Source organism: Ciona robusta, chromosome 8, assembly GCF_009617815.1.
Source record: "Ciona robusta chromosome 8, ASM961781v2".
Lineage (NCBI taxonomy): Eukaryota > Metazoa > Chordata > Ascidiacea > Phlebobranchia > Cionidae > Ciona > Ciona robusta.
This window is the reverse complement of record NC_143242.1, coordinates 2968823-2993339: the sequence shown is the minus strand read 5'-3', so window position 1 is coordinate 2993339 and position 24517 is coordinate 2968823. Positions and strand designations below refer to the sequence as shown.

Below are 24517 nucleotides of genomic sequence, written 5' to 3'. Positions count from 1 at the left end.
CATTTACAAAATCCAAGTACTGCCCTATGGTCTAAACTCCAACACGTTTGGGGAAAATTGCTTTGTAAAGGATTGCAACCCTATGTTTATGTTGTTTGGGTAAAATTGTTTCACAATCCCGCTTGATCGTTATTGTTCCACCACCTGGTGGGGAAAGAGAGCAAAAAAATTAATTTAAAAAAATATACATTCATGTAGTAATGGGCCATGGGCTTAGATCTAAACCAATGCCTAAAACGAATAACACTCATAAAACTGTCATACCCGCACACAGGCTGCAGTTGTTTTCCAAAACGTCGCAAAGCTTCCATCACCCCAGCTTCAACACCAGAGTTTGAAATGCGACGTGGAGTGCGTGCCCGACTTACTTCTCGGAGTATTAGTTCAGGTAATTCCCCCTGCAACCATTGCATGCAATCTGCTTTTAATTGTTTAATTCTTTATTTTAATTGACTAATACGATTTCAATTCTGGAATATTGAATGCGTGTATACTAAGTGTCAACTTGGTTTTTTTTTCAAATGTCGCAGAAAATGACTAACCTCAAAGTTGTTATCTTTTATTTACTAATTTTAATTTATAAGCACTGCATTCAAACTGAATGCGCTTTGTTATGTGTTTTCTTCCATGCAATGCACATAATTCCTCCAAAAATAACTTATATTTCTGTAATCAAATGTATCACTTAACGGAAATGCAACCCTAATATCAAAAGCTGAAAAAAAAAATTTCCGTTTTAAAAAAGTTACACATTGAGGTCTTTAGTTTTTGTGCATAATTTCACTCCTAATAATTCCTTTTGTATTTCTGGCATGTTATTGTTGCAATCAAGCATGATTTCTTTCGCAGAATTTTCTGGAATGTCTACTTCTCCGCTGGGTAAGTGGGAAAAATTTTCGCAAATTTCAGAATTTTTTTTTACAATTTTGCACGATCTTGTGTGTTGTTTTGTGAGTGTGCTTAATTACAAGGCTGGCATAGTGTTCAAAGCTTAATTTAAATTTCATATTCTATAAGTGTTATTATAATTTATATCTATTTACTGTCTGACTTAACTGTCATCTGTCAATCTAAGATCTAAACTTGACCTAATATATAGTAGGGTGGGATAAGAATGGGACATTTTTCGTTCTATTTTCTCGTCCCATTTAGTAGTAAACAAAGAACATTCAACAAATTATAAAACCGTATCCTCACAACTCCCATAGACCGTTGTAAAATGTTTAAAACTCAATCAGGATATTTGGTTATTATGTGATAAAAATGTCTTTCGCCACCTTACTAATTACCATCTTCCCATTTACTACTGTACCAGTTCATTTGTACTGTAATCCTGGTGTACTGTGGCCTGTATTAGTCAAAATTGCTATTTCTTAGTAAAGCAAAAATCAAGCATCATGTTCAATATATTAATTCCAGACCTTTGGCTAAATGGTTAAAGGGCTCACACACAATGACAGGATATTATATTCAATGCTACCATTATTGTGTGTTTCTTTATGCATAAATGACTACTCATTAGCAGGCATGAAGTGCATGAAACATGGCACTCAAGCTACAACATTGCCCTGCCATGTGAGAAAAACTTTTTTTATATTCTATACGAGCGGGATTTTCTTTAAGGACCTGGGATTTGACCAGAATTGGCTCATTACCCTTTCCCCCCAAAAGCATTTATTCAATCTATTAACTAGTACCACCTACCCCCACAGTACATGACGACCAACCATCTGAAGTCTTAGACGATAGCTCACAACTGGAACTCGATGATGGTTCTCAGGGCAAAGGAGCTTACAAAGTAGAAGGAAATAAATTAGTTCGACAACAATTTTTTGCCCTTTTTGTCAAAAGATTCCACCACGCAAGGTACTTGGCAATATTTCTTAATTTCATATTTATTTATCTTAAATTTTAAGCTTAAATAAATTTAAATATTAAAAAATATTTTTTGCTCAGTTTTATCGCTTACGTTTCCATAAAATATATTTTTTATTCTCACTGTAAAATGAAATTGTTAGTTTATTGTTACCATATTACAAATAAAATATAGATACTGTCAAATTAAAATCCATATTCTGTATCATGTCCAATTTGCAATGCTTATTCTACTGAAAAATTGGTTTGACATCAGAAAAAAAATAATATATTAATATTCTGTTATAAACAAGGTCTCACACCAGCAACTACAAAATAAGCCTGAAAACCTGCACTTTTTGGCAAATTTGTGTATAGATACAAAAACAACACTATTTAAATCCACAGGCGTAATAGAAAAGGTATTATTGCACAAGTAATTGTTCCTGCTGTGTTTGTGGCGCTTGCGCTTGCCTTTGCACTCATCATACCACAGAACAAAGAATATCCTTCGTTAGAATTACAACCATGGATGTACGGGGACACCAGCACTTTTTTCAGGTGATTACTTTATAAGTTCGCAGTAGAGTATACAATTTAGAATAATATATATGTCGCATGCAGTGGCGCAGCCAGGGGGTGTAGGAGGTCATTACAAAAATAATTTTTAAAAAAATTAAATTTTTTTTTTTAATTTTTTGATTAAACCCCCCCTCCCTTATTTTTTTCTGGCTGCGCCACTGGTTGCATCGGTGGAATTATCTATCACTTTGTATAGACGTTTTAATCTATTTTTTCAACTGTGATTAAATAATATCAATATAAAATAGGTATTAACCTTACTATATAAATATTAGTATGTAGTTTGTAGTTAATAATTTAGATGTTATCTTCAAATGTCACAACAATAGGGTTATCCATTTCATTAGAACCATTTGTGTTGTTAACTCACAACTTTTACAGTTCCAACCAAAATGTATTAACATCACTATACAGTACACTGACAACTTTAACACCCCCCTTTATACAAAACAATTATAACTTTAACACCCCCGTTTGTACAAAACAATTATAATTTTAACACCCCCCTTTATATAGAAAAATAATAACTTTAACACCCCCCTTTAAACGGAAAAATAATAACTTAAACACCCCCTCTTTATACAAAACAATTATAACTTTAACACCCCCTTTATACAAAACAATTATAACTCTTACACCCCCCTTTATACAAAACAATCTTAACTTTAACACCCCCATTTATACAAAACAATTATAACTTTTACACCCCCCTTTGTACAAAACAGTTATATATTTAACACCCAGTAATAATAAGTTAAACCTCTCCCCTCCCTTTCATACACGGTAATGATAACCTTGACACCCCCATTATACAAAACAATTATAACTTTAACACCCCCTCCTTTCATACCAGCAATGATAATACATCAAGCAGCATCTCTAATTCAGCAAGTGATGCATTTGTAAGCGACCCAAGCATTGGCATGCGTTGTGTGAAGGATTACTCAGTTTATAATTACAACAAGAAATACATAACGTGCAACGCTCAATCAAGTAAGTGCTGTCCTGTTTTGAACATTTTAAACTAAAGATTAATCAAATCGAGACAATATATTTACTAATTTTGTTTGTTTATTTTGTTTTTTTGGTGCCCTAAAAAAGATTTTTTTTTAATTCAATTAAGAAACAGAAAAATTTCAATTTTTTAGAAGCAACATTAATGTAAAAAGCCACAAAAATATCCAAAATTATCATATTCTACATTTTATCAAATTATCATATTCTACATTAACAGATCAGGAATGGGAAATGGACGCAAGTCTCAAAGCTCTGAGTCAAAACTCAGCTTCCAACAACACCCTTGTATGTTCTTGCACTGATAAACAAACCAGAGTGTTGCTTGCAGGTAAGTTTCACCAAATACACTTTTCATTTTTTATGTACCCTTAATTTTACTATTTTTTATAAATTAAGAAAATACGAGAAAAATCATAAATTAAAAATTGATAAAAAAAGCTATAAAAACCAAAGGGGTAGTATCATTCAATTATTCATTTAAAATTTTCACCCTGTTTTCAGAATGTCCGAGTGGAACGGGGGGTTCCCCTACACCGAGAATTGTGACTCAGACAAGCAACCCAATGTACAACATGACTCAGCGAAACATATCTGACTGGCTCGTTAAAACAGTAGAAGGGTAAATATCTGTGGGTTGAATTGACAAAAATTAATGATTAAAATTTTGTCGATAAATATTTGTGAAATGTTTCAAACAAATGAATTGTCAAAAATTAACAAAAAACGAATTGAGAAAAAATTTAATAGATTAAAAGTTGAAACATTTGTTCCAAAAATTATTTGCTTGTAATTTTTGTGATAAACAATGTGAAAGTCAGAAACCAGTCAATTAATAAGGTGTCAAGCTAGGTTAATTAATTGTGATGCATTTTTAGGGTATATATATACAGATGCAAAAACACTACAGGTTAGGGCTGTGGAAAAGTTAACGGTTAACCGGTTAACCGAACCCATACGGTTGACCGCCAACGAAAAGTTCAAGTCGTTAACCGAACTATGACGTCATAGGGCATACACGTATATCAATATCTGTCTTATTTACATGTAAGGCACGTGTTCGCGTTCGTTGATTGTTGTTTTGCAATAAGACAGAGTGCGCAGGGACGCTGTTGCTTTGGTCGTGCCCTACAACGGCGATTACGTCGTCAATCTTGATTGTTAATACCGCAGGCTAACTAGTTTGCAACATCATATTGGTGTAATACACAACTTAAATGTTTTCCTCAGCCAAGCAGCGTGTTTATTACGGAAAAGCAGGCATTCACACGTGGATTCATTGCATCATAATAGCGATTGTTTGACCTGGCAATTGATTACGACATAATAGCAATTCACACGTTAATAACTGCGTCATAATTGCAATTCACACGTTGATTATTTAGACGGCAGGTGTTTTAAACCAGGTTTGAAGACGAATAAGAAAGCATTACTTTAACGTTAAGAACGTTTGCCCGTGTATTGCAAGCATAGTCCATACGTAAGTCGTAAAGTTGCCTTTAAATTCGCGAAAGAAAAGCGATAAACAAGACGCTTTTATTAGGTTTACACTTGTATCGGTTAACCGGTTAAACAAAAATAGGGAAAATCCACAGCCCTACTACAGATTGATTTTTTTTATTACAACTTTGAATATGTAAAAAAAATCCGCTTTTAATTTTAAATGTTCCATTCGATTTAAAACATTTTTTTTTTAGTTTTTAATTTTCTATCCAATTTTCAATTTTTTTAAATTTAAATTTTATATCAGATTTTTAATTTTTTTTTTTTAATTATAAATTTTCTATCCGATTTTTAAACTCAAATCCTGTTCTCCAGATTTAAACAAGATAGATTTGGAGGTTTATCATTTGGGGCCAAATACCATTCTACATTGGGCAGCACGCTCTCACCACTATTGCAGTTTGCGCTAAGCAATAGTAACTTTACTCTTAACATCAACCCTAACACATCAAACACCGTGCAATCTATTATGCAAAGGCTTGAAAGAACTGAAAACTCCAAGGCAAGTTGTTTTGCTTGTGTTTATTTTAGGACAGTAGTTAAAACCAACATTTTTGCTAAATGCCTTGTATTAGTGTCAATATTTAGCGTTTTTTACAAAAATTCTACTATTTTTAGTACATATTTGGTATTTCTTTTTAAAATCTAGAATTTTTTACTTATTATTCAGTATTTCTTATTATTTTTAAAAATTCTGATAAAACCAGTCATTTTTATAGATTACCTAATCTTTTTGTTAAAATGGTGCAGTTGCTGGTCAATACAGGATTAATTCTTACCTAAACTTGATTTTTGCATAGGTTTGGTTTGACAACAACGGATGGCACTCTATGCCAACATGGCTTAACATAATGAACAACGCTGCCTTGAGATCTTTACTGCCACCTACTGAGGATCCAAGAGAATACGGGATCGCTGCGTTTAATCATCCCCTTAATTTCACTGAGGCAGAAGTAGACCTGGCTGCTTTGTAAGTAAACAAATCAAAATATCTTTTTAAAGTGGCTTTAGTGAAGCTGTGGTTTATACAGTTTAATAACTAATGAAAAAGTACAAGAATTTATGTTATAATAATTTGCGTTTAAATTTAATGCGGTTTTTGGTCATGTTTATCATTTTATGAAAAATACTTTTGCTTTAAAACAGTAATATATTATGTAAAGCACAAATAAATTCATAAAATACAGTTGAACAGTAGGCTTTGTTTAAAACAAAATATATTAAACAGAAATGATTTATTTCCACCCCAGCTCTCAGGCAGCAACAGACGAAATTCACTTTGTTTGTTTGTTTTTGTTAATTTTTCTTTTCTTTCTACCCCAGCACTCAGTCAGCAACGGACAAAATTTACTTTGTTTGTTTGTTTTTGTTAATTTTTCTTTCTTTTTATCCCAGCACTCAGTCAGCAACGGACACAATCATTTCAATATCCGTGATTTTTGCTCTTGCGTTCGTTCCCGCTAGTTTTGTACTTTTCCTCATAGAAGAAAAAGTCAGTAAAGCAAAACATCTTCAGTTTGTCAGTGGAGTCAACCAGTTCATTTATTGGATTGCAAACTTTTCATGGGACATGGTGCGTCAATATTGAATATATTTTTTCATATATTTTACCATTTTTTTTTTAATTTCATGTATTTTACCATTTTTTTTTAATTTCATGTATTTTACCATTTTTTTAAAATTTCATGTGTTTACCAATTTTTAAATTTCATGTATTTTACCAATTTTTAAATTTCATGTATTTTACCATTTTTTTAAAATTTCATGTGTTTACCATTTTTTTAAACTTTATGTATTTTACCATTTTTAAAAATTATTAAATCAATTATAAAATGTATTTCAATAGATAAAATAAAGCCAATATTTTTCATGTATTTTACCAATTAAGATTTTAATTTCCTATTTTTAAAATCCTTTATCAGTTATAAAATGTATTTTATCTGTAAAGCAAGTTATTTTTAATTTAAAAAATATTTTTTAAATTTATATATTTATTAAATTCTTTGTATAATGCCATCATACTGGGCTAATACTTTATTCATAGCTGGCATATTTGTGGTTAAAAAAGGTGACAATTATTAGCTTCATTTTTATCCAGCTTTGTAAGCTCATATTCTATATGAATTGTATATTCTATAGCCTATTGATATAGTAGGGTGGGGGAAGATGGGACACCTTTAGCACATAATGTCCAAATATCCTGATCGTGTTTTAAACAATTAACAACGGTCTATGGGAGTTGTGAGATACGGTTTTATAATTCTTTGAATGTCTTTGTTTATAACCAAACTGGACAAGAAAATAAAAAGGTGTCCCATTTCCCCCCACTCTACTATATATATTTTATATAAACTCTCCATAGCATACCCTTGACTTTATATCTAAAGCAAAATTATTTTTCCAGTTAAACTACAGTGTTCCTGCTGTCATTGTCATCATAATATTCCTTTGTTTCCAAACGGACGCGTACGTGTCAGCATCTAACCTCCCATGCCTCGTCTGTCTATTGTTCCTCTATGGCTTCTCTATAACACCCATGATGTATCCAGCAAGTTTCTATTTTGAAGTAAGTTTTAAAAAAATATATGACATTTTTGTGCTTGCTTTAGTTTTTAAAAAAATATGACACATTTGTGCTTGCTTTACTTAGGTTGTATTTTATTCTTATTTATTCTTGCAGACTAGGGCAGTGGCAGTTGTTTTAACACTTTTTACATTGTTGTATTGAATGTATGAATGTAACTTGCTTTATCCTCGCGTGGCCGGAAAACGAAAGTCGTTATAACACGGGTGTTCAAACCCCTCACGCCACTTACAAGTAACCACATATGTAAATTTGTGAGTGATTATTTGGTAGCAGTGATGAGCCTTGATTCTATACCCTCTGGTCTATATGAAAGCACTATAACTACTGTTGCCAGTTTAAATTTAATTATTAGTTTAAAGTATATTTGCCTTTTTAAAATGGACTTCAATTCTGTTTTCTTACCCAGGTCCCAAGCACAGCATATGTTGTATTGACTTGCATTAATCTCTTCATTGGAATCAACACAAGTATTGCCACTTTCATTCTCGAGGTAAATCTTTAGTTTTTATGCACAAAAAGTACGGGTGTATATTAACGCCCTTGAAGTATTATTGTGTCAGTTATATAATGTAATGTGACTGTTATTGGAAAAATTTCCTTTTTACTTTTATGCATTTACTATCTAAGCTCTTTGGGTAATAGGTAAATTCTGACATAATTCCTGGATTCCATAGCGTGCCGCAGCATAGGAGCTTAGCCATATAGAATAGAATGTAAACTTATACCAGAGCCAATTTTTTCTACATGTTTCATAAATTTTGAAATTCCCAAAAGTAACAGAAAGCCTGCATAGATACAAATAAATTACTTCTGTAGCTAATAACGTATGACCCAATTGTATTACACCTACAATGTGAACATTTTTTACCAATCTACCATTTTTCATTTTAGTTTTACTTCCCCTTTTTTACTTTTTCTTGTACCCTTTTTCTATTTTTTTCACAAGATATTATAAACCGATTTTTATATTAACAATACCATACACTAACTAAAGCTACACGTCTGTCCTTAAACATCCATACACACACCTCACAAAATATTTAAATATTTTGAAATTTTAGATTTTCACTAAATGTGATATACACACTTTACAAAATACTTGAATAATTTGAAATTCTTTTTCTATGTTTTTTCACTTTAGTAAACATGAAATTCTGTTCCCCAGTTATTGGATGACCCTAACCTCACTGCAGTAAACGATGTATTGAAGATTATTTTCCTTGCGTTTCCACAATACTGCCTTGGACGTGCTTTGATTGACATGGCCATTAACCAAGCATATGCTGATGCGTATGCTGCATTTGGTAAAATTTTAAACTTTTTAATGTATAACAATTATATTCAACGCCATTTTGTTCTAAAAATTTTTATTTAAAATTTGTAATTTTTTTTGTCTTAAAAGCATATTCTATTTAATCTAAAAAAATACCTTTTTTTAATTGAAAAATATATACCTTTAAAACAGTTATTACAGTTTAAATACTGAAAATAAATTAATTTTATACACTCCGCATTTTTAGGTTATGAAAAAGTGTAGTAATATAGGCTTAAACTTTATCAAAAAAATTTAAAAATTTTCAACAATGTGATATCATTTATTATTATACTAGTGCATGCATGCCTTATATTTTAATTTAAAAAAGCCAAAAAGTCTAAATTTAAATTCAATTATGATCACACAGGTATAAACTCTTTCAAAAATCCGTTTGATTTTGATTTGGTTGGGAGGAATTTGCTTGCGATGGCAATTGAAGGGGTCGTGTTCTTTATTCTTACTGTATTGATACAGTACAGGTATCTGACTATGCTTCTTTGGGTAGGGTGTATGTTTTATTGGGGTACAGAAACAGTGAAATTCTTTGTTTTTAGTAAATTTTCAGCCATACAGAAAAAACAATCACCACAAAGTTACATATACGTGGTAACTTGTAAGCTGACACGAGGTGTGTGAAACAGAACATCTGTGTTTAACGACTGTCGATTTTAGCAAGTAACATTCATTCATTCATTTAAATTCTGTGACATTTTGTATACTTCTTGTTACTGCTTTATGCTTTAATTATATAGATATATATTTACAAATTATTACATTACTACTGTATTATGCTAATATAGTAACTTTACTTTGCACTTTTCACCAATGTAATAAATGTGTTAAAAGTACAAACAACTGTAAACTAATTTAATATATAAAGGATAGTATACACCAAAGCTACATTTCCGGTATTAAAAATACATATACACACCTCGCAAAATCTTTAAAGAATTTGCAATTTTAGATTTTTTATTAAACGTGACAAAGTAAAAGCCTTAGGTACAATTTCCAACAACCCAAAATTGTTGTAAACTGATTAATGTATAAACAATACGATACCATACGCTAGCTAGTGTAGCTACACATCCGGTTTTAAAAATACATGATACCACAACTCACAAAATATTTTGAATAATTTGAAATTTTAGGTTTTTTTTCAAACGTGAAAAAGTTGAAGACTTGAGTAAAATCCACCACAACTTAAAAAATTACTATATAAACAAAAACAACACTAAACACCAAATCTTTACACCTAATATTCAAAATAAATATACATATTTCACAAAATATTTATATAATTTGAAATTTTAGATTTTTTATCAAACGTGATAAAGTAGAAGACTTGAGTAAGATTCCTCGCAACTCCAGTGAGGAAGATGACGACGTCGCTGCAGAGAAACAGAGGCTGCTTAAATCAGATGTCACAGATATTTTACGGATCAAAAATTTAACAAAAGTTTACACGAAAGTTGGAAGCAAGAAACGACTGTTAGCTGTAGATCGGTAAGTATTAAAAATATCTGTTACTTTTTTTTATAGTTGAAAACTGCTAAATGAATTATCCAAATTTTTGACTGGTTGTACTAAGATACTGCCTGGTTAGTTTGCAAAGTTTTATTCTTTAAAAACATAAACTACATAAACTACATAAGATTTAGTATATCACTGTTGAAACTGTCTATGTATGCTGGTTTATATTGTTAACAAATAAATCTAAAAATTCTGTATGTTTATATGAGTGAGGTGCTACAGTAAGGCACACCAGGGAACCTGAGGTTTTGGCAAAAGTTGTCTCATTACCCTAATGCTAAATCTATGTTAAATAGTAATGACTAGTGATATTTAGGCAATTTAATTTTTCATTGTTTTTTTACCAATTTGATTTTTCATTGTTTTTTTTACCAATTTGATTTTTCATAGTTTTTTTACCAAATTAATTTTTCGTTGTTTTTTTTACCAATTTGATTTTTCGTAGTTTTTTTTACCAATTTGATTTTTCATTGTTTTTTTTACCAATTTGATTTTTTATTGTTTTTTTTACCAATTTGATTTTTCATTGTTTTTTTACCAAATTAATTTTTCGTTGTTTTTTTACCAAATTAATTTTTCTTTGTTTTTTTACCAAATTAATTTTTCGTTGTTTTTTTACCAAATTATTTTTTCGTAGTTTTTTTTACCAAATTTAATTTTTCATTGTTTTTTTACCAAATTAATTTTTCGTTGTTTTTTACCAAATTATTTTTTCGTAGTTTTTTTACCAAATTTGATTTTTCGTTTTTTTTTTCTGCAGTATGTGTGTTGGAGTACCACAAGGTGAATGCTTTGGTTTATTGGGCGTTAACGGCGCTGGTAAGACGACCACATTCAAAATGCTGACTGGAGACATTGCTCCAACTGCTGGGGATGCTTGGATATGTGATAGAAGTATCATGGATAACATAAGGGAGGTACAACAGAATACTGGATACTGCCCGCAGTTTGAAGCACTTAATCAACTACTTACAGGTGAGCTGGGAAAATTATGTAGTAGGGTGGGGAAGATAGGACACCCATTCATTCTATTTTCTCGTCCAATTTGGTAGTAAACAAAAAAACATTCAAAGAATTATAAAACCATATCCTCACGACTCACATGGGCCGTTGTTATTTGTTTAAAACACCATCAGGATGTTTGGATATTACTTGTTAAAAGTACCCCCTCTTCTCCCATCCCACTATACAAAATCGTAAAATTTCAGGCTGTAAAAATAAAATTGTGAATTCCCAAGCTGTAACAAATCAAATTGTAATTTTTCAGGCCGTGAGCATTTGGAATTTTATGCCAAGTTACGCGGCGTTCCACCTGAAGATATTTCCAGAGTAGCAGAGTGGGGAATAAAGAGATTTGGACTCACCATGTATGCAGATAAAACAGCAGGAACCTACAGTGGTGGAAACAAACGGAAATTATCAGCGGCGATTGCATTTATTGGTTGTCCACCTATTGTATTTTTGGTAAGTGAAAAAGTATATGATTTGAAAATTATTTTCCGTCAATAATTCTTATAATTGTATATTAATACATATTTTATGTAGGCTACATTGTTAATTGATGTAAAAATTGTGATACAGAAATCTCAAAACCCTCATCAAAAACTAATTTTTATTTTAATATGTTATCAAGACAAAAAATAAATATTTACTAAATCTATAAAAAAAAAAACAAAAGCTAAAAACATTTTCTAAACAAAAAATTTCAAAAGGATGAACCAACTGCTGGCATGGATCCTCTATCACGTAGATTCCTTTGGGGTAGAATATCTGAAGCTGTGAGTGGGGGAAGATGTATTGTGCTTACCTCCCATAGCATGGAGGAATGTGAAGCGCTTTGTACAAGACTTGCTATCATGGTCAATGGGAGTTTTAAGTGCATTGGAGGACCTCAACATCTGAAAAATAGGTGTGTTTACTGTTTTGTATTGAGCAATGGGTAGGGTTTTGCTTAGTGAGTTAGTTTTAGGTGTATTTGCAAGTAATAAACACCCTGTATTTTTAACTTCAGGATGTGCTATATAATGCATTATAAAAAAGATCCAGATATTGGACGGTATATGAAAGACATACTTTAAACTTTTTTTACCTATTTTATTTTATTTGTCTATTTAACCTTGGTAGTGAAGATTGAAAAATATTTAGATTGAAAAGACAGCATATAGCAACAAAACAACAATTGTTAAATGTCACCTACTGTTAAAACATATTTACATTTAATTGGTCCAAATTTTAGTCGAGCGCCGAGCATCAAAAAAGCAAACGATCAGCTCGGCACATCCCTAGTAAAGGCACAACCCTTACATACAAGCATTTACTTTTCAAACACAGATATGGAGAAGGTTACACCATCACAATAAAGGTAGCAGGCAACATTGGGAACCTTGAACTTGTTAAATCTTTCGTTGAAGAATCTTTTCCATCAAGTATTGTGAAGGAAAGTCACAGTAGCATGATTATGGTGGGTCAAAGTGAATATTTTACCATTTTAAAACTTTTTTGCAATGATAATATGGAAACATTTTTATGTGGACCACTTACTTGTAGAAAATTAAATATTTTTTATAAACAAATAAGTAACACTGGTTTTCAGGTGAAATTTTTATCTGTAAAGTTTGCTTCTTTCTGTATAAAAATGAAAGATAAGATTTATTCCAACCAACGTTTCATTTGCCATACCAAAAGACGTTAGCATTTTTATACCAGAACAGCAGTTATACCCTTTTTGCACGGTCACTTTTATGCACGTAAGTACTCGCATATTTACTCGCAAAAACAAAGTTAACACGCATAACGTTATAAGCGTGTCATCTGCTGTAGAAGGTTGGTTGTTACTCGCATTATGCGGGTAAAGAAAAGTATAGTGAAAGTACAGTTTCACTTTTGAGAGCCTAATCTTTTTCGGGTATTATTTTTACATTTTTTAGTTGGTAATAGCACCATAAAGTATCAGAACTTATTTTATAAACTAGATTTAACAATATTGCGCTAAAATAAGCTTACTGAATGTTAATACGCGCATAAACCAATGACCATGCAAAATAACGCGGTTAGCGAGTTATCATATCACGAGTTAATGCGGATCGCTATTCGCATTAACTTTTTACCATGCAAAAAGGGTATTACAATATGAAACTAAATAAATATTCTTACAAAAATGCAAAACATGATTGAATCTTAAAATGTACAGTCCGGAGCGTTTTGACTAAAGATGAAATGTGATACATTGAGTTAAAAACAAGTTTGAAAGTTCCCCTTAAAAAAAGTTTTTAATTTTGTTAAAATTATATTTCTAGTATCAAATCCCACTAGAAGACACAAAACTTTCATTTTTGTTTGATGCGCTGGAACGAAACAAAAGTCGATTAAATATTGAAGATTATTCTGTTAGCCAAACTACACTGGATGAGGTAAGCGCATTGATTTATTAACATATTTTTTAATTATAAATAGTTTACTATTACAAGTCAATGTAATTTTGTAATCATCGGGTATTGTATTTTTTAGTGTAATTTAAGTATTAGGTAACAGTTATTTTTAGATAAATATCCATAGTGACAGTAAGTGCATAATGTGTTAAATACAGTGGCGTTTAGTCTACGTAATACTACATTAACAACTTGTTATAAATCTGTATGCAAAAATACCCACCAAGTACCATACTTGGTAACCCCTAAGCTGGCACGAGATGTATAAAACAGAGCACCTGTGTTTTAACGACTGTCATTTCTGCCCACACGAAGATAAAGCAAGTTACATTCATTCATTTGTATTCAAACATCCTTTTAATATCTATTCTGAACTACATCATTTCCCACTCTAGGTCTTTGTAAGTTTTGCGAAGCTCCAAACTGATGGTCTTGAGCATGAATACGGCCTCCAGCGTCCTATATTAGCATCAGAAGGTGGCGCCGAAAATGATGACATGGTTTTGCATGAGTTAACTACCAATTACTCTCACTACAATCCAACCTATGTCGCATAATATCTTTTTTGTAAATAGTTCAGGCCGCATTTTTTCTGCATTTGCGCAGCATTCTGTCGGTTTTCCTGCCTGTTATGCAACTTTTTATGCACTTTTTTTCCTATAAAAAAACCTGTAGGTCTTGCACTTTACTAGTTTTAATCAAAACCATATTCCTGTCCAATCTTGCACTATACAATTTTAATTTACCCTTTTAGAAATCACTTTTCTTTACCGAGATTATGTAGTCACTTTTCTGCAGAAGCACATTTTCCTTCTTTTTACCATTTTACTGCGAAGAATAAGATAAATTATGCAACAAAACTAATTAGCCATCCCTGTTTTACAACAATCTTACTTGTACCTATATTGTACATAAATTTGTTCAGAGTTTAATTTTTTTATAATTAAGGTTGAATTTAAACTTTTCCTCTACAAAGCGTTTACTATACATAATATATCTAATATAGTATAGGGTGGGGAAAGACGGGACACCTTTAGCACAGAATATCCAAATATCCTGATCTTGTTTTAAGCAATTAACAACGGTCTATGGGAGTCGTGAGGATATGGTTTTATAATTATTTGAATGTTCTTTGTTTACTACTAAATGTGACGAGAAAATAGAACGAAAAAGTGTCCTATCTTCCCCCATCCTACTATAACATTTTTCTTGTGTATTTAATGCATTGCACTAATGAAAATTTTACTAAATAACTGTATTATTTTAAAAATAGATATAACTAAAATGTCACCTAGATTCTACCCATGCCACGACAATGCAGTTTTGGAAAATAAACGTTGGTTGTTGTTTTCTACAACTGTGCTAATTTGTTTAACAACTGTGCAAATTTCCTGGTTGTGTTTTGAATAAATAACAGTGGTCTATGGGAGTCGTGAGAATGCGGTTTATAATTCTTTGAATGTTCTTTGTTTACTACCAAAAATGGTGCGTTAAATGAAATAATAAGTTTCGCTTCGTTGCTTTTTTCTATTTTCTCAATAGTAGAGTGTCAATAGATAGTCCACGTTTTCATTCTCTTTTATCGTCCCATTTGCTTGTAAACAAAGCACATTAACAAAAATATATAACCATATTCTCACCACTTTAAAAGAGTTGTTAAAACGAGATATCTTACCCTATAGTACTGTTTTATTGGTCCATGTTTTGTTCAAATTACACTTATCTAGTTTTACTTGACACAGCATTCTAGACCACTTTTTTTTACCTCAAATGCGTAAAAGCTTCCATTCGCAACGTCAGGCCTTTTTATGGCAGGTAGATTCAAACCAGACTGTTTGTTGGGCACGCGGTGCAGTCGGAAGTGAAGAATAATGAAAACAAGTTAAACATGAAGAAATTCTAGAAAAGTAGAGGCTATAGAAATTAACCTATTTTTGTCTCTTCGGTTACACGTTACAGTAACGAAGTTGAAAATAGTACGGAAAATCAGAAAGTTATTATGTCAAGACGACAGCCGTTTTAACCCAAGTTAGTATAGACGTTGGTTTTAACAAGCTAAAGAATGATACAGACGTATAAAATTTATTGGATAAAAAGTGATTTTAACACCTTTTAAATACCATGTCAGAATAAGGCATTTAATTAAAACGATATTATGTTCGGGTTGATTCAGAAAAGTGTAAAAACAATACTTCTGTTTTTAGATAAAATAACACCTGCTTTTTACATAAAATCCACTCTACTCAATGAACGCCCCACAAGACATCGTTAGAACAAACCAAGCTCCTGCTTGTAGTTTAAGAAAACAAGTAAATATAAGTGATATGTTATGTAGTTTATATGGCTATAGTACTGTGGGGTAAGATGGGATACTATTAGCACCTTAATTTGCGGATCGACTTTTGAACATGTATACTAACGCGATTTTAGAGTCGTTTAGCTTCAGTTATACAATTCTGAAAATATTCTTTGTTTACTACCAAATGGGAAAAGAGAAAAAAAAAGCTTGTATCATTTCCCACACCTTGATATATATTTTTTTACTCCATCGTTTTACCTGCACATATTTAAATACGCTTGGCGTAATTATCAGCACACATTGTGCAGGTCATTTTTATTCGCCCCACGGGGATATCTTTTTTTAAGTAATAAAAAATTTAAAATTGTTAGGCTGTAAAGTTAAGGGCTTCATATTTAGGTACATCGATTGGTAACGTTATTGCCCTCTGATCATTTCCAGAAAAGCAATTTTATCTTTACCAATTAAACTCGCAAAGCGGAAGAACCCGACGCCATATTTAGTGCATATGGGTGTCCTGTTACAATCCGTGTAGTGTATGCTGCATACATTTCAAAGGGTTTGTCCCAAGTACTTAGCGTCGCACGCTGCTAGTATAGCTTTACTCATAGATACCCCGCCTTGTGTTCATTGGTTACGCAGCCGAATACAGTAAACGTGCTTAGTCAGCAGTTGTGTTTCAAGAAGGCCCTAATTAAACGGCGGCCAAAAGCCTTAATTTTCGCATGTTTGTATAACCATAGAGGCGTAGCGGATTCAGTAAACAAAGTTTAGTTATTAATTGAACCGGCCAAACAGTCAATGTAGTTTAGCAAGATAAATTTTTAAGTGAAGGTTATACTAGAACTAAAGTTTTTGTAAGATGGAACCTCTGGAGGAAATGGCGGAAATTCTTCCTAGTGTCAGCGCTTCATCAATAGAAAAACAAGTAAAAAAATCTGTATTGAGTTTATCGTTTTCGGGTTAACCTTTATCGTTATTATTACACAGACTAGAAAAACTATTCAATTTTTTTAATCGACAAGACTGCCTAATTCTGAAGAAAAAGTTAAATTCACGCACTGTTTATAATAAGAGCAGAAAAAACAAAAGAAAATAATATAGTAGGTTGGGGGAAGATGGGACACTTTTTGCACGTAATATCTAAATATCCTGATAGTGATTTATACAATTAACAACGGTACATTAGAGTCGTGAAGATACGGTTTCATAATTCTTTGGATATTCTTTGTTTACTACCAAATGGGACGAGAAAATAGAATGAAAAGGTGTCCCATCTTCCCCTAACCTACTATATCCAAGATCTGTAGAAAATTTTGACAGATCATAGAAAATTAACGAGGAACAAGAAGTCAAACGTCGAGGCAAAACAATATTGTATATATTTAGCGTGCAGACGGCTGTGTTTATGTGCAATGTGCGTGTTGGTGGTCATTTGTTTTCAATTTCTTACTCGCTAGAAAATTACAAAGGCATATACTGGCGTATACAGTACTATTGGGCAAGATGGGACACCTTTAGCACATAATATCCAAATATCCTAATCGTATTTTAAACACAACAGTATATATGAGAGTCGCGAGAATACGATTTTAATTCTTTAAATGTTCCATTTATACTACCAAACGGGTCAAGAAATAGAATAATAAAGGTGTCCCGTCTTCCCCCACTCTACTATAATACCATAGTATACTGAAGTAAGTATAATATAGTACACTATGATAATACAAATCCAATTAGTAGTATTACCAAAAAATATTCATTCAAAACTAACTCGTTTTTAAATGCAGAAGTTATCATGGTGGGCGTTCTGGTCTGTGTTTCTTACATATTTTGCCGGCGGATTTCAATATGGGTATTCCATTGGCTCCGTGAACGCGGCAGCAGTACCGATTCAGACTGCCCTGCAAGATTATCACATGGTATTAATAACTGTTACTAATTACTGTTAAACAAACTATACAGTTAACCATCGTAACGTTTACCTTCTAATATAGTAGGGTGGGGGAAGATGGGACACCTTATCATTCTATTCTCTTGTCACATTTTAAAGTAAACAACGAAAATTTAAATAACTATAAAACCGTATCCTCGCGACTTCCATATATACCGTTGATGTTTAAAACACGATCGGAATATTTGGATATTCTGCGCTAAAGATGTCCCATCTTCCTCTACCCTACTATATACTGCCACAAATAATCACTCACAAAGCTAAATATAGAATGTGTGAGAACTCGTTATTTTGTGTGTGTAACGTAATACACGTTAAGTAACGACTGGAGTTACCGTGAAACGCGCGGTTATACAAGTTACACTCATGCCTTTTACCCAAAACGGTATTTCCCTTTTTTTATCAATAAGCGTGTTTTAACAACTGTTGTTTTACCGTTACTATCCGTCTTTTTGCTTGTGTAAACTCTTTCGTTCTTCGTTATCGTGACCAAAAAAAAACGGAAATTTCATTCATTTATTCAAAACAAATAGTAGGGTGGGGAAAGATGGGACACCTTTAGCACATAATATCAAAATATCCTGATTGTGTGTTAAACAATTAAAAACGGTATGTGAAAGTCGTGAGGATACGGTGTATAATTCTTTGAATATTCTTTGTTTACTGCCAAATGGGACGAGAAAATAGAATGAAAAGGTGTCCGATCTTCCCCCACCCTACTACATTACACCCACATTATACATATAATACAGCAATGTAACTTTTAGATGCGGCACAACCAAACGATGACCGAAAATCAACTTCAAGTGAAATGGGTGTCAATCCTGGCTTGTTTTCCAGTCGGTGGAATTATCGGTTCTTTCTTTGTGAACCAACTCAGAAAATTTGAATATAGGGTGAGATTTTAAATATTGTGTATTACATTTTTAAGTTTAACAATTCGTATCGAACTGAATATTGCATTTTTATATATATTTGATTTAGCCTGCATTGTTTAAGCTTGTGTTTATATACCGCATTAAAAATAGGCCTTTTACGTGTTATGCATTGGGGTGGGGGAAGACAGGACACTTTTAACACATTTCTAAATCTCCTGATCGTGTTTAACAATTAACAACGGTGTATAGAAGTCATAAAAATCCGATATGCGGTTTAATAATTCTTTAAATGTTCTTTGTTTACTACCAAATGAGACGAGAAAATAGAACTAAAATTTGTCTCGTCTTCCCCCCACCTTACTATATATACACAGTCCGTTTAAAATAAAGCATGGAATCGATTTAGAAAACCCTGGCGATTCTGCATTCCGCTACAGTGTTAGCAAGCATCTTACTTGCCCTGACATACGCAGGTAAAGCCTTTGAACTTTTAATTGTTGGTCGACTAATCATCGGATTCGTAACCGCCACTGCTGGCACAGGTGACGTATAAATACATTATGTGTGTATGACTGTAGTCGTGTTTTAACAGATGCTATATATCGACATGCGGGATATCCAGTTTTTCATTATTTGCTTTTCCCCTGCTATACGCGCTGTTACTTTGAGAAAATTAGTATATATAAGCAGTGTGGGGTAAGATAGGACACCTTTTGCACATAATATCAAAATAATCGGATCGTGTTGTAAACAATTAACAACGATCTAAGAGAACCGTGAGAAAACGGTGTTATAATTCTTTGAATGTACTTTGTTTACACCCAAAATAGACGAGAAAATAAAAGAAAAATGTATCCCATCTTACCCCACCTACTATATACAAGTTATTTTTTGTTATGTTTTACTTGTCGTATTTCGACAATGGTTATTGTGAGTAAAGTAACTGATTTTTAGGCATTGCTCCACTGTACATGGTCGAAGTAAGTCCGCGTCATCTCAGAGGAATACTTGGTGCTTTGTTTTCGTTATCAATAAGCACTGGTAACCTCCTGGCAAACATTTTCGGACTTGAGCAGGTAAAACTTGTGTTTTGTTTTTAAGCCTGATAGATAAAGTGTTCAAAAATTGTTTACTGTGCTGTGATATATAGTAGGGTGGGGGAAGATGGGACACCTTTTACCTCTCTTTTCTCGCCCCGTTTAGTAGTAAACAAAGAACTTTCAAGAAATTATAAAACTATATGCCCATGACTACCATTGACCGTTAGTTATTGTTTAAAACACGATCAGGATATTTAGATATTATGTGCTAAACGTGTCCCATCTTCCCCCACTCTACTATATAGTATGGGGGGGTGAGAGAATATTTTATTCCTTTCTTCCATTTAGTAAAAAAACAAAAAATGTTTGCAGAATTACACAAGAATAGGTTTTTCTAAAAAGCGTTGTTTATTGTTCAAAACACGATCGGAAAATATGAGGTTTAGGTGTTAACTGTGTCCAAAGAAATGCAAAGTGTTAGATATCGGTGAAATAATACTTTTCAATGCAGTTACTTGGGAACAACTCGCTATGGCCTGTTCTGCTCTTTTTCACGTGCGTGCCGTCCTTGCTCCTTTTGGCGTTCTGCTATTTCATGGCACCAGGACCAAGGTATAACATGTTTGGTATTTATCCATAAAGTTACATACCTGGTAACTTATACATAGGCGGGCACGAGGTGTATGAAACAGAACAGCACCCATGTTAGAACGACTGTCGTTTCCCCGCCACGCATAGGCTATACATGGTAACTTGTACATAAGCAGGCACGAGGTGTATGAAACAGAACACCCGTGTTGTGACGACTGTCGTTTTCCACCACGCGAAGATAACAAATACGTTCGTTACATTCAATTTCTGTACTTTAATATCTTCACATTTACAGGAGTCTGTACTTTGCCGAACAAAACCAATCAGCCACTGAAGCCTTGTTGAAAAGACTTCGTAAAACTGATGACGTAAGTGAAGAGTTACAAGACCTACGTGATGAATACGCCAAACGTGATGCGGAAGAACGAGTGACAATCAAACAGGTTGAATGCTTTCTGTGCAATATATAAGATAGCCAATGTGGTATTAACGTTAATATAGTAAATTTGGGAAAAAAATAGAACATGTTTTCATTCTCCTTTCCGTTCCATTTTGCGGTAAAAAAAAGAGTATTTACAGAAAAAAATAACAGTGGCGTTGTTAGTTGGTTAAAACACGATCAGGAAATATGGGATTTAGGTGCTAACCGCTTCCCTTTTTACCCACACTACTATACGTTCTCTTCAGATTCTAACTTCCCCGAACTTACGAAACCAAGTCTGGGGAACGTCGTTCGTTACAGTTGGCCATATGATAACTGGTATAAACGCTGTACAAATATACATGGGGCAGCTCTTTGTTCTTTCTGGAGTGGAATCTTCCCTGATTCCGTATTTTACGATTGCAGCAGCGTTTGTCCTAGCGGCTACAAATTGTATTGGGGTAGGTTTACCTTTTTTGTATACTATACTGGGCATACATACAGTTATATAGTAGGATGGGGTAAGATGGGACACCATGAGCACGTAATATCCAAATACCTTGATCGAGTTTTAAACATTTTACAAAGGTCCATGGGAGTCGTGAGGATACGGTTTTATAATTCTTTAACTGTTCTTTGCTTACTACCAAATGGGACGAGAAAATAAAATAAAAAGGTGTCCTATCTTCTTCAATCATTTACTATGCCATTAGAACAGCCTTTATTACCTCAGGGGTCAATTTTCCCAATGGGATAAATAACCTCGCCCTAGGAGCCAGACATTGAAAAACTCTTTGCCAAAAATCTAAGGCAACCCCCGCATTGATATAACTGATGTAATTTGTTACATTCGTCTTTTAACAAATGAGCACAATTTTATATATTGGAGGTAAATCTGATATTCATCTTCGTTAAAAGGGTAAAACATACCAAAAAGGTTAAGAACCCCTATCACTATAGAACATATACATCTTACAAACGCATCTGTACCTAAACCATTTTTGTACAGGCGAAGTTGGCAGTGAAAATAGCAAGTCGATATCTTCTGATTTTCGGCTACCTGGTCGAAGCAATATCATTAGTACTTTTGACCGTTACCGCTACAACACAACACTTGGCAACTTGGATATCATACATTTCGATTGTTTCAGCAATGTGTAAGTACAGTTTAACGTCTCTATTAACTTTGGTAATAGTAAAGTGGGGGTATGGTGGGACACGTTTTTATTCTCTTGCCTTCGTCCCATTTGGTAGTAAACAATAAATATTTACAGAATTATATAACCGTAGCCCCGCGACTCTTAATTGTGCAAACACAATAAGAAAATTTCGGTTTTATGCGCTAACAGTATCCCATCTTACCCAAGTACCCCTCAGCGTTCTTAATTGTTTCACCCTGTCCATAGTATTTTGTTATAGCTTAAAATACAACCTTTGCCCAAATTCCAATCACTATAGACTTTGCCTAAGACCTTACCCTTGCAGAATTTTATAGAACGGTCGCTTTGAAAAATCTTGTATTTTAAATGTTGTAGCTGCTTACAGGTTTTAATTTTGGCTTCGCCATTGGACCTGGTGCAAACACACTGACTTTAGTTTCGGAAAGCTTTCCACAAAGTGCAAGATCAGCCGCACAATCTCTTGCATGTTTTTTGTTCTGGCTTTGCTTCACTTTGGTCATTGTGGTTTGGCCTTATCTTCAGGTATAGTAGGATGGGGGGAGATGGGACACCTTTTCATACTATTTTCTCGTTCCGCATTGTAGTAAACAAAAAACGTTCACAGAAATATAAAACCGTATCCTCACGACTATAATAGACCGTTATTATTTGTTTTTATGTGGTTGGGATGTTTGGATATTATGTGCTAAAGGTGTCCCATCTTCCCCCACACCACTATATATAATAATAATGCAATAATTTTAATAACTTTATTTGTCGATTACAAGAGCAAAAATTTAGAAACATTTTAAACGAAATGACAGCTTATATAGCGACAAAACAACAGTTGTTAAAACACGTTTACAGGTAAAAACATTTACGTTTATTTAGAAGAAAATAAGGACACACGACTCATTTATTTTAATTACGTTAAACTACTAACACAAAAACAAATGTGTGCGTAAAGTATATCAAGTAATTAATCCAAATTACTATATAGGCTTATAAATTTGACTGTAAATTTGTTGAAGTGTAATTTTAATTGGTCTAATTGTTTTGTGTTTATTGTTTACTTTCAGGACGCAATTGGTGGATATTCGTATCTGGTGTTTGCAACACTGGCTTTTATGTTCGCGGCGCATGTTTACGTTGCAATTCCAGTTACCAAGCATCGAACATTTTTAGAAATAGACGAATCGTACAAAAGTTTGAAGCTCCCTTGTCATCGTTTAAGGCGAAGAAGTCGCGCTTCAGAACTGACAAATATTCCGGTTTAACTGGATTGTTTTAAACTAGAAAAGGTTCAATCTCTGTTTAAGCTAACGTGCATCTTCGATTTCTTATGCAATGATCTTTCATATAGTACGGTGGAGGTAGACGGGACACCACCTCTGGAACATAATATCATAATATCCTGACCGTGTTTAAAACCATTAAAACAGTCTATGGGAGACGTGAGGACACGGTTTTGTAATTCTTGTTTTTTGTTTACTTCCAAATGGGACGGGAAAATAGAATAAAAATCTGTCTCATCTTCCCCCACCCCACCCTACTATATTATATTTATCAGCATACAGTGATTTGTCAAACAGATAGGCCTATACCTCTTTCATTAAAAATAAACGGTATTAAATTTAATAACTGAACTGTGAATATCTCTGCCAGTATGTAAATAAAAGCAAACATCTGTAAATAAAAGCAAATATATCTCCATGGTTGAATGCTAGCCACAAGAGTCCGTATATAAACATGGTCCGTATATAAACATGACATGTTATTACACGGGTTTAACACCTCATGCCAGCTTACGAGTTACCATGTATGTTACTTTGTGAGTGATTATATTTTTGGGATTTTTTCTTTTTTTTTATGTATGGCTGATAATTTGGACAACCCATTAGTGACCACTGGGTTGGAGCAATTGTCGGTAAGTGTCTTGCCCAAGGACACATACACCCACAATGGTAGCAGCGTCGAGCCTTGAACCCATTACATATTGGTTATAGGCAGGCGCGCTAACCACTATGCTCGGCGCCGGACTAAAACGTTCCAACGTGTAAACGTCATTTCTCGAACGTTTTCAATGGTTCCGACCTACTTTTCAGTTTTCATGTAGGCTACAGTAGCGTCTTGGCGCATACGTAACAGCGCCCGGTACAAATATATATCAATCGGAAGAAGTATATTACGACAACAGTTTCTAATAAAAAAGTGTTTTGCCCCTGCTGTCCACATTGATATCACAGTAACCGCTACAATTAACATCGATTTCTATGGTTGTTTTCTGTGCTGGAGAACCGGTAAATTTAAGATGTGGATTTGCACAAGTCGGTTGTGTAGTTTTTGTAAGTTCAAATTTCC

The 24517-nt window shown here is 33.2% G+C and overlaps 2 protein-coding genes across 4 annotated transcripts in view; both read left to right on the top strand.

Moving 5' to 3' along the window:
• Positions 1 to 15242, top strand: part of LOC149732297 (phospholipid-transporting ATPase ABCA1-like) — a 35795-nt gene extending 20553 nt beyond the window's left edge. The window contains exons 28-48 of one of the 2 annotated variants that reach the window (XM_089883150.1): positions 275 to 388; positions 850 to 879; positions 1713 to 1866; positions 2263 to 2415; positions 3290 to 3429; positions 3671 to 3781; positions 3955 to 4072; positions 5269 to 5455; positions 5754 to 5923; positions 6349 to 6526; positions 7358 to 7519; positions 7947 to 8030; positions 8706 to 8844; positions 9223 to 9334; positions 10167 to 10358; positions 11146 to 11360; positions 11653 to 11849; positions 12098 to 12294; positions 12717 to 12846; positions 13682 to 13795; positions 14209 to 15242. In XM_089883150.1, the coding sequence (XP_089739276.1) occupies positions 275 to 388; positions 850 to 879; positions 1713 to 1866; positions 2263 to 2415; positions 3290 to 3429; positions 3671 to 3781; positions 3955 to 4072; positions 5269 to 5455; positions 5754 to 5923; positions 6349 to 6526; positions 7358 to 7519; positions 7947 to 8030; positions 8706 to 8844; positions 9223 to 9334; positions 10167 to 10358; positions 11146 to 11360; positions 11653 to 11849; positions 12098 to 12294; positions 12717 to 12846; positions 13682 to 13795; positions 14209 to 14370 (3059 nt within the window). In that variant the 3' untranslated portion in view covers positions 14371 to 15242. The remainder of the gene's footprint in view (positions 1 to 274; positions 389 to 849; positions 880 to 1712; positions 1867 to 2262; positions 2416 to 3289; positions 3430 to 3670; positions 3782 to 3954; positions 4073 to 5268; positions 5456 to 5753; positions 5924 to 6348; positions 6527 to 7357; positions 7520 to 7946; positions 8031 to 8705; positions 8845 to 9222; positions 9335 to 10166; positions 10359 to 11145; positions 11361 to 11652; positions 11850 to 12097; positions 12295 to 12716; positions 12847 to 13681; positions 13796 to 14208) is intronic. The other variant, XM_089883151.1, reaches the window with a different exon arrangement.
• A 417-nt stretch (positions 15243 to 15659) lies between these two features.
• LOC149732296 (solute carrier family 2, facilitated glucose transporter member 5-like) lies at positions 15660 to 23867 on the top strand. 2 transcript variants are annotated; one of them, XM_089883159.1, is made up of 11 exons: positions 15660 to 16122; positions 17903 to 18034; positions 18834 to 18962; positions 19351 to 19486; positions 19899 to 20020; positions 20496 to 20596; positions 20871 to 21018; positions 21263 to 21457; positions 22006 to 22153; positions 22542 to 22699; positions 23236 to 23867. In XM_089883159.1, the coding sequence occupies exons 1-11, from the start codon at positions 16060 to 16062 to the stop codon at positions 23431 to 23433; spliced, it is 1530 nt and encodes a 509-aa protein (XP_089739285.1). In that variant the 5' UTR covers positions 15660 to 16059; the 3' UTR covers positions 23434 to 23867. The 2 variants fall into 2 exon arrangements, with proteins under 2 accessions (XP_089739285.1, XP_089739284.1); XM_089883158.1 differs by lacking the exon at positions 15660 to 16122 and adding an exon at positions 16165 to 17040.
• The last annotated feature ends 650 nt before the right edge of the window (positions 23868 to 24517 follow it).